The sequence below is a fragment of the Diadema setosum genome, chromosome 3 (assembly GCF_964275005.1).
Source record: "Diadema setosum chromosome 3, eeDiaSeto1, whole genome shotgun sequence".
Taxonomy (NCBI): Eukaryota; Metazoa; Echinodermata; class Echinoidea; order Diadematoida; family Diadematidae; genus Diadema; species Diadema setosum.
The window spans coordinates 43,032,626-43,043,875 of record NC_092687.1 but is presented as its reverse complement, the minus strand read 5'-3'; the positions used below and the strand labels follow the sequence as shown (position 1 = coordinate 43,043,875).

Sequence of the window (11,250 nt, the reverse complement as noted above, 5' to 3'; positions counted from 1 at the left end):
TAGAGCACACACAAACACACTGCTATAGCTTCTGACCACCCGAGCATTGAGAATTAAGGGTTTCTGGGACGAACACTGCACTAGGGCTTTCTATAGCTCAGTCGGTAGAGCACCGGTCTAGCAATCCGGAGGTCTCGGGTTCGAATCCCGATGGAATCCCATTTTCTTTGCTCACTTTTCCACTAATAATTTATATTCTTTCTGGTCAGTTTATTCTGTCTTTATTTGTTACAAACTCAAAAAGCTGCATCACTTCGGTGATCCCTCGCATTTATCCCCAAGTTGAATTATCCTTCGGGTTTATGCCAGGTTCAAGTGTGTGCGTGTGTGTCACACACAAACACACTGCTATAGCTTCTGACCACCCGAGCATTGAGAATTAAGGGTTTCTGGGACGAACACTGCACTAGGGCTTTCTATAGCTCAGTCGGTAGAGCACCGGTCTAGCAATCCGGAGGTCTCGGGTTCGAATCCCGATGGAATCCCATTTTCTTTGCTCACTTTTCCACTAATAATTTATATTCTTTCTGGTCAGTTTATTCTGTCTTTATTTGTTACAAACTCAAAAAGCTGCATCACTTCGGTGATCCCTCGCATTTATCCCCAAGTTGAATTATCCTTCGGGTTTATGCCAGGTTCAAGTGTGTGCGTGTGTGTCACACACAAACACACTGCTATAGCTTCTGACCACCCGAGCATTGAGAATTAAGGGTTTCTGGGACGAACACTGCACTAGGGCTTTCTATAGCTCAGTCGGTAGAGCACCGGTCTAGCAATCCGGAGGTCTCGGGTTCGAATCCCGATGGAATCCCATTTTCTTTGCTCACTTTTCCACTAATAATTTATATTCTTTCTGGTCAGTTTATTCTGTCTTTATTTGTTAAATAGTAAAAGTTAACAATCGGGCAGCAGAACTTTGCAACCGTTGGGTAACATCGATAAGTTATTTTTCAATTCAATTCAATAACAATTAGTTTATTCATCTCATTTTCTGATGAAACAATACAACAGTATTGAATGTTACAATACAGAACAAAAGCGATAATCAATCATTTACATTATAATCTGTGAAAATGAAAAGAGAAAGCTTGAATAAAGCCAAAATACATTGTAGAGTAAGTTCCCTTATGTATGAGTATGCACAAAATGATTTAATGTTAAAGCACACAAACTGTAGACATGGACAGAAAACCAACAAGCACAACACAACTTAAAAAGACCCAACTTTTAATCATGTGACAGATTGACTATGTGTGATTGGTATTTTCAATTTTTGTTGTTTTGTTTAGATGAAGACAGGCTATTGAGTGAACAAATGAAGAGTTTGTTTGCAAAAACCGATAAGTCCATTTTTGAAGATTTTGAAGTATGGTCTCTGTCATAAAGTACAAAATAATACCTTTTAAATGATATATTGTTCACTACATATAAAGGTATATTTTTGAAGTTATGGTCAAAAGAAGTACAAACTTTCTTATTATTCTCTTTATTTTTCTTGACATTTAATCGCAAATATCTCCATTTGACAAATATGGACTTATCGGTTTTTGCAAACAAACTCTTCAAATATAGAGATCGAATACCAGATTAACTGATAAATTGAAATTGGTGACGTATACGGAATTTGAAACCAGATTTGCTTTTACTTTACCCGCATATGGAATCTTTTGAAATTTCGTGTGCTGTGTTTATGAATTTCATTATTGGTGCAAAACACGAAGATGAAATATTATGAGGCGACATATTATCTTTGAAATGATAAAATCCCACGACAGCGGTATTTTAAGTATTCAAATAAAAAATATTCAAAGTATCAAATTTACGGAAAAGAGGAGCAGAATGAGCAGGCAATGACTACCAGGACATATACTTATTTTTTTTCTACAATTTACGTAAAACTTCTAACTTTATTATCGTAATTATTCACCTCTTACAGTTACACAATAATTAAAATACGGAAGCATAATCAATGTACTATGAAGCACAAACAGTGCAAACTCCGGAAGAATATTTGTTTTTCAATCTATTTAACATGCCTACACATTTAGATACACCATTGCTACAATCTTAATTTTGTTATATTTTACATCCAAATGTATATTACTCTGAATATGAACACCAAGAAAATTAACCGAATCAACTTTCCTTAAAGAAACAGAATCCACAGAACATAACATATCGTCAAAAATGTATTAATCATCACAGAAATTACGGTAAAAATATAACATAATATTTCCTCACAAAATTAACAATTAATCATAAGACATTCATTTTGTGTGCACGGAAAGCAGTTGAAGAAAGAGCATTGAAAGACAAAAAACAACAACAACAACAAGACAAAACATGGTGATCCGAAAACTCGATCACTCCCGACAGCCTTCCATCGTTTATCTCCATATCGATATCGATCTGGTCAAGGGTGACAAGGTACACCTTTGGTTTCCAATCACATCCGATAAGAGGTTCAAAGGTCACACACACTTGTCTGTGCTCTGTCGGGCTCGATCTCCACCACCAAGTTATCTCCTTGGAGGTTGATGAATAACAGCAACTCAACAGGTCCAATCACTCGACTGAAGCGGACTTTATCGTCTGAGCAGCGGAGATAAACTTGACAACGATAACTGGCAAGCAGAACATTGGCCATCTGACCTCGATGTCTTGACAGATAAGCGGGTTAGAATGGTAGTGGTCAATCTACAGAGCTACACGATATCTGCTGACAACTGTGCGACCGAAAAACATTAACAAAATACAACCCAATTGAAAACAGGGAGTAAAGTCCACAATTTCCTATTTAGCAACGAAGAACTGCTAATGGCAGTTTCAGGTGTACACAGGGGTAGAGAAATCAGGTGAATAAGCATTTAAACGACTCTTGAATGCTACACCGCCGTCTAAAAGGTATCAACGTTCACCCAAAAGAAAAACAGAAGATTAAAAAGTACGAATCATATCAATCGTATTTTGTGAACTCTGACACGAGACGCCGCACGCAAACCTTGGAGTGCGCAACACAGGTTCCCCGATAAATGAAGGCACAGTACAGTTCTATGTTTCACGCGTTATCGACCTCAGTCATAATAGCGTAATACGTTTAGCGCAAGATTGTCCCAAGCTCGGATTGTTCCTGCAAAGACTTTGGATACCTTGTGGAAGATGGCGGAAAAACTAGATATCCAGGCGGTACAGGACCATTTCAAAGCGGCCAAGAAAGATGACGGAACTGTCGTCATTGAAGACCTGATGAAAGGCTACGGTGAGATCGCCAGGTAAGGCATTATAATATCGAAACGATTAACAAAATCAATGGGGCCATCCCCCAGGACTGACACCCACGAGTCACACAGCCCACAAGTTCGGTAGTGAAAAAAAAAGTCCACGAGTCATACAGCCCACGAGTTATGACACCCCACCATTTGTACAGCTCATGAGTTCGACACTGTAGGTATAGATAAGAAGTTCGACACTACCGGTAAACACAGCCTACACGAGTTCGACATTACAACACGAGAAATGTGTTGGTGTCGTCTGCCTTTTTTTTTTTTTGTTATATTGTCCAAATCATGGTCTGTGTGGCTCGTGGGCTGCATAACTCGATGGACTGTATGACTCATGGGCTGTGTGGTTCATGGGCCGTATGCTTTATGGGTGTCGAACCCTTGACGCGCACCCAACAAATGCCTCTTTTTGTTTATGGATTTTTGTTCGTTTTTTTTTTGTCAAAAAGGATTAACTTTGCATGGTGATGTCGAATCAATCCTAAATTATCATAATTAATACACACATAATATATATATACAATATGGAAGGGGAAACATGTCGCTATTGTGCCTATATATCTACCTATCAATCCACAAAACGTGTTCACGGTATATTGCAGTGTGTAATATATTGAGGTAGGCTACTTGTACATGTCTGTATGATAAATATGTTTGTAGAAGCCTGCGTGAATGGATTTGACCCAAATCCCTCGGCGGATGTCGTTCATGCTTGCTATAGTCATTATCCTTATCCTGCGCGATGAAGGCGGGTCGTAAGACCATGTACATTTGGAGATAAGATCGGCGATAAATATTGTGCATCATTCTAATTCTATACTATACCCTTCGATTTATTATGTTTCTTCCTTCCCACTTCCATTCTCTTAATACCACATTTATATTCTCTCTTGCAATTTTCCGTCCGATACTTCTCTTTAGAATGTCCTTAATTGCCAAAGTCATATATATTATGTTGAGTAAGTTTTCTGCGTGTTGGCGTCATAATGTCATCAAAAATAAAACCGAAACCAAGTTCATGCTGTATTTGCCAACAGTTTATTTCGGCACCCAAATGTTGGAGCAATTTTTGAGTAAGAGCGCACTGCTCGAAAATTTGCGTGCAGAAATAAACTTGGTGAATATACAGCATGAACTTGGTTTCAGTTTAATGTCACCCGGGTCTCGGGTAAGTGGGATGATTTCACGATCCAATATCACTTTCGATCTGTAAGCAGAGAAAGATAACACACGTCCAGTCAAGATGGACGCAGGGATGAATGTGTTTCTCTTTATTCTGGTATAAATCATACCTACTTTCAATGATCATATCAATCATAATCAAAATAATCATCAAACACTTCTTCTCATCAACACAATGTGAATGACACATGCAAGTTGCTGATATGAATACCTAATTCTTCATCAGTGTAATGGATAATTCACCTTACTCAATATGATGCTTAGTTTATACCTTAAAGGCCCGAATTCACGAAGGTGGTACAAACAAAACCATGGTTTAAACCATGGACAAAAACCATGGAGCGCCAAGTGTCGCACGGAATATTTCGTTACGAAATTGGTCATTTCGTCGATAAAATGACAGGTTTCGTTAACGAAGTTATCATTCCGTGGACGAAATGTTCATTTAGTTACAAAATGTTGTCATTTTGTTACAAAATAATAATTTCGTCGACGAAATGACTGATTTCGTGACGAAATATTCCATGCGACACTTGGCGCTCCATGGTTTTTGTCCATGGTTTATACCATGGTTTCATTTGTACCACCTTCGTGAATTCGGGCCGACATAGTACCAAAGGTTAATTATAACACTTACTCATAACAATCAATCTTAATATTCCTTTGCGGTAAGCATAATTAACTCTAAGTTTCTCCTTTAATAAAGCAATCTAGCTTAACCTTAACCAATTTAAAATATCAATGATTTGATCAAATAACCGCAACAACATATCATTTGATTAATCTTTGTTTGAATCCATAAATCTAAATGCGAATAATTATTAAATAGACCTAAACCTTGAATGTTTTCACTTCTTTGGCAAGCATTATCTTAAAAGCAAGAAGGAAAACCGGTCATCTTAGTACACTGCAAAACAAATCTAACTTCTTTAGATTTCCTTTATTTCTCAAAAGCCAGTTTTTCTCTCTCTTTGCTGCTCGTTTCTGCATGTGTTTTATTTCTCTTGTATAAAACAAAACGCTTTTGTAAAATCTTTTCCAATAATTATGAACTTGTACAACATTATGCTCGGTTTTCGGTTCACCATGTGTGAGTCCTTAAAAGGACTGTTAGAATGACAGGAGGAAAGAAAAGGTAGCATTAGAGGCAAGAAAATTGAGTGAGAGTATTCTTTCTGGAGTGTGTGTAGTCCTGAAAAGGACTGTGAACCGGAGAGGAATAGAAGAACTTGAATAGAAGGACTCGACGTTTCGGACAGTTGACTGTCCGTCCTCAGGAGTGAGCAAGCATTATCACTCCTGAGGACTCCTGAGGATTGATGGATTTCAGGTCTACATCTACTTCTTTCATTGATCCCTATACTGCGAAATTATGAATTTAGCTTCAAGAGTATAATAATACTCAGTTCTCTTGTTATTGTAATGAGGCAGCGATGTTTTCGGTGCACCAAGATAAAACGTGCAAAGTGCATGTGTAACTTTAATAGGCCTATGTTTACTTAACTGAATGAAGATACGTCCCTTTAAGCCTCCATTTCCGAACCAATGACCGTTACCCTTGATCATTCCTGATTATGTTCACCGATGACAAGAGTGCGAGTATCCGATCTAACTGGCCATCATTGCACTCGTGACCAAAATCTTGTTGCTGCTGCCTACAATCATAAGAGGAAAGTCCAGTCCAATTTTTAGTTAGTCTGATAAGAAGGAGTAAGATATTACGAGTTCAGCGGTAAAATTGTTATCGAAATCGGACAAAAAATAAGGAAGTTATGGCATTTTGAAGTTTCGTTGTTTTGGGGGAAAACAGTTCTTGAACAGTGAATGTGAATATGCAAATGCCAAAGTGAGCAGGTCATTCCCTTACAACTTATCATATTGCTTGTGCATAAAATGTTGAAGTTTCCAGTTTTTCATTTACACGCAATATGCCCGTTGCTCGAATCCTGATCCTATGCTTAAGCTTTTTTTACACTTGTGTTCTTATCCCCGTACTTTCTCTGACCCAGGACTATCGTTAAAGGGATAGTACAGTATTGGTGGAGATGAGAATTGGGCTTTTAACTTTTTGCGAGATACCAAGAAAACACTTATGATATAGTACAGAGCATACCATTACAATGAAGAGGAATTCAAAGTTTATTTGATGAAAATCGGGTTTGGAATGAATGAAACATCCAAAAACAAAGTAAAACAAAGCGATCGTAATAAAGTGTGGGTCCCACACTTTATTAGAATCGCTCTTTTTTTTTTTTTTGGATATCTCAGCTATTTCAAAACCAATTTTCATCAAATAAACGTTGAATTCCTCATAGAATTACATGCTCTTTCATATTTCATAAGAGGTTTCTCATTATCTCACCAAAAAATGTTAGAAACCTGAAATTAGGTCTCAACCAAAACTGTACGATCCCTTTAATCCCGTACCATTTTTTTTTTTTTTTCAGCTTTTTACACTCGCCAATAAATCCCGTACTAGCTCTTGTCCGGGGCTAAAGAGAAAATTGACCTTTTTACACTTGTATTTCTTAGTCCCGTACCTTCCAAACCACATGAATATTTATGATCACGCTGTACACTGTGCAAGTGCACGCACGCCCTGGCAGCACTTGATTATCTCATTCCTGATTGGTCAGTGGGGTTCGGATTTCGTCTCCGTCGCTTCGCCCCGGATTATTTCTTCGCTCTGTTTACACTCGCTTGCTTGGCACTGCAATTGCGGTGCTAACCCTGCTATTTTGCGGGGCCAGATAGTACGGGATTGTCGGTGGGGCTAGCCCACTTTGGCAAAAACAAGACAGTGTAAACAGAAAGTGGGCTAAGGAAAGTCCGGTACCAACGGTGGGGCTAAGCCCCCCCCCCCCCCCTTAGCCCCACCTTTCGTACAGTCGGACCCCTGTGAAAAACAGCTCTTAGCTGACCAGGGCTATCTGTCCCATGAGTGGAGAATAAATAAATAAAAATAAATAAATAAATAAAAATACAGCCCTTTTTACACTTGTGTTTCTTAATCCCGTACTTTCTCTGACCCAGGACTATCGATAGTCCCGTACCATTTTTTTTTTCAGCTTTTTACACTCGCCAATTAGTCCCGTACTAAGCTCTTGTCCGGGGCTAAGGAGAAAATTGACCTTTTCACACTTGTATTTCTTAGTCCGGTACTTTCCAAACCACATGAATATTCATGATTACGCTGTGCACTGTACACGTACACGCACGCACCGGCAGCACCCCCTTGATTCTGATTGGTCAGTGGGGGTCGGACTTCGTCTCCGTCGCTTAGCCCCGGATTATTTTTTCGTTCTGTTTACACTCGCTTGCTTGGCACTGCAATTGCGGTGCTAACCCTGCTATGTTGCGGGGCCAGATAGTACGGGACTATCGGTGGGGCTAGCCCACTTTGGCAAAAACAAGTGTAAACAGAAGGCGGGCTATGGAAAGTCAGGTACCAACGGTGGGGCTAAGCCCCCCCCCCCCCCCCCCCCCCCCTTAGCCCCACCTTTCGTACAGTCGGACCCCTGTGAAAAACAGCTCTTAGCTGACCAGGGCTATCTGTCCCATGAGTGGAGAATAAATAAATAAAAATAAATAAATAAATAAAAATACAGCCCTTTTTACACTTGTGTTTCTTAATCCCGTACTTTCTCTGACCCAGGACCCCCCCCCCCCTCCTTAGCCCCACCGTTGGTACGGGACTAAGCAAAAATTTATCTGTACGGGACTAAGCAAAAATTTGCAAGTGTAAAAAGCCCTTTCTGATCACTAATTTGAAGTTATTCAACCAGGAATTTTTTTTTGATACACGATCAATGGAAAATTGTGAGGTGATGACATGGTAAGCCCACTCATTTGCACATCCACTGTACAAGAACTGTTTTGCAGAAGTTATTAAAACTTCAAAATTTCATAACTTCCTTATTTTTCACCAGATTTCAGTCAAATTTTACCGCTGAACTCGTAAGATTTTACTTTGTCTTATCAGACTAACGTATTTTCGGACTGGATTTCCCCCTTACGGGTAAAAAAAAAAAAAATCGGGCATTTGTTGTGCGTTTATTGATTTTGTTCTCTTGCAACATAAGCTTGGACACACACACAGACACACACACACACACAACAACAACATCAACAACAACACCAACAACTGGAACTCAGCAGACCCAGGTATAGACGTATTTTACGCAGTTTTGAGTATATTGTATCTGAATTTATAGAGCAATAGAGGGTATTAAAACTGCCTCTATATGTACGGGAGCATGAGTTCTGCATGCCGATACAGGTCATGTGGTGAACTCTGGTTAAGAAAAATTAAATTTGTTCTGTTCTTCGCCAAGCCATATTAGAACATGGATGGATGAGATTTCCAGACTAAAACAAAAAAGTGATAAAATAGAGAATAAAGATTAGATAAGAAATAAAGAAATAGAAAAAATTATGTAGGCCTACCTAGAGATCGAGAGCACAAAGTATTACTGAGAGTATTGATAGTCTTTGTTTTTCATGTAATTCAATAATGGTTAATTTTCTGATTATGATAGATACGTAGGCCCACCGTTGTATTATCGTTTGTTTGATTAGTTAATGTCAGTGCATAGTTAGTGTGTGATTATGTATGGAATTCAGTGGAAGAAGTACCTATCTATTATACGTACAGTATGTTGTATTTAATAAATGTCATTGTTTTGTCATCTGTCATGTTTGTATGTGCAGGGCCCCCAGGAAGAACAGTACCTGCTACTGAAGGGGCTACCCTGTTGAAGGAAGACTGAATAAATAAATAAATAAATAAATAAATAAATAAATAAATAAATAAATAAATAAATAAATAAATAAATCAACAAATAAACAAATCAATCAATCAATCAATCAATCAATAAACAATTAGCTATTTGATATGTTTCCTGCTTGTTTCTCTTGTTTCTCATAAGGCTCTATGACATCATGGGATCCATGTTCGCCTTCGTAGCCAAAGACATGCGATATCGGCTCAAAGTCCTCACCACCCACCGATCCGACGTCAATGGCGACAAATACCAGACCGTCCAGTCAGCGCTCACCTTCGAGACCGAGAACGGCATCAAGAAGAAGACGAAGTCGGGCACGATGGCCGGAAATCGCGCCATGCTCGAGATGCACTTCGATATCGAGTTCTTCATCGTCATGTTCCAGAAGCTCGCCGAGGGCGAGGACGAGAGCAAGTGTTCGGAGCTCGCTCGCGAGGCCTTCGACAAGACGCTAGGGGAACACGTCAACTTCGCCGTGCGCCAGGCTGCCCGGCTGGCCATTCGCTGGCTGCCCACGAGAAAGGTGTTCGTCGATAGCTACATCAAGCAGGACACGGCCGAAGCGCTGAAAATGATTGGCCCGACGATGGGGGCGCTACAGGCAGTCTACGACATTATGGACACCGAGTTTGCCAAACGAGACATCAAATGAATTGGACATTATTTTTATGGTGCAGCAAAATAGACTTAAAGACAATTTACATTCAGAATCAATGAATTATGATATCCCAATAAGCCTAATCGTGTGCGTATGTATGAAAATGTGCACTATTCTAAATTACAGCGTTGCCTTTTAAACGTGGTGTAGACAAGGCAAACTTTTAGAGCACTGTGTAAATGATTATTACGTATACTTAACATCATAATATCAAATACACAAAAACACTGATAGTACCACTTTTGGAATTTTTTTTTTATTTTGTTTACTTGGAAGAGAGGGATGCGGAGGATTTTCGACGATTATGATACTATTGATTTCATCCCTCAGAATTATTATTGCAGCTACCTCACGAGTATAGAGTCAGTTGGGTCGTGAGTTGCAAACAGTGTTCTTCCCATCTCATTTCTCACTGCAATGTTGAAATTTCAAAAACGTTGAAATTTCTGCAAGAAGCGGTTTATTGTTAAAACTTTCTAAAGCCCCGTGTCCAGTAAGTGTGCAAAACTAGAAGGCAAAAAGGTATCTTGCTATTATGATAGCTTAAATATATCAAACTATCTGAGACTATACCGGGCTAGGAGTCTTGTTTAACTTCGGGAGCAGTATAAAATTAATGTCAAGATCTCACATTCGTGGCATATGTAGGTCTGTTCTATCACAAAACACCCTACCGTATGATTTTTTTTTTTTTTTTTTGCAATAAAGCCTGGAATAGAAGGAGATAACATTTTTCCTCAATAAACCATAACTGTAGACGATTCTATTTTTTTTTCATTTTTATTATAACTGTTGTTCACAATTTGTGTATTTAACAATACTTAACATTGATAATAAGGATACTTTTTTTAACAGTTCTTGTTTCTCTCCATAATTCACAGTTCAGAACTATTCTATTCTAATGCTCTAATGCTGGGTTTTTGTTTCATCTGCAAATGGTAAATTATGCATTTAAATCTCGCTATACGGTAGGTGCCCGTTGAAAATGGCTCATACTGCATTATGTTTCATAATCATTTCTTTTTCAACATGCTAATAATAGTTTAATAAAGAATGCAATGTTATGATTGTGTATGGCGTCTTTTTCAAAGGGCGTGATGTGGAGAATGCTATGAGGACAAGACGGATGATGAGAAGACGTGGTCCTATACTGCTCGCTTAGTTGTCTTTCTTTCTATGACCAGATAACAACTTCTTAAAATTAGCCTATAACAGTATAGGGCTATAATCACCTTGCTCAGGACAATGCGGCTATAGGGGGCACCAGTCGTGCCATGTTGGGAGATTTTACAAGCCGCCTTTTCGTATTAGCTTGAAACGATTTCTTTAAGAGGAAAAGACAGAC

At 38.8% G+C, this 11,250-nt stretch overlaps 1 protein-coding gene across 1 annotated transcript; it reads left to right on the top strand.

Annotated features, from left to right (window-relative positions):
- The first annotated feature begins 3,158 nt into the window (after nucleotides 1–3,158).
- Nucleotides 3,159–10,959, top strand: LOC140226399 (ceramide-1-phosphate transfer protein-like). Its single transcript, XM_072306875.1, has 2 exons — nucleotides 3,159–3,272; nucleotides 9,392–10,959. Exons 1-2 carry the CDS (start codon nucleotides 3,160–3,162, stop codon nucleotides 9,897–9,899), a joined length of 621 nt encoding a protein of 206 aa, XP_072162976.1. The 5' UTR covers nucleotide 3,159; the 3' UTR covers nucleotides 9,900–10,959.
- Nucleotides 10,960–11,250: the final 291 nt, after the last annotated feature.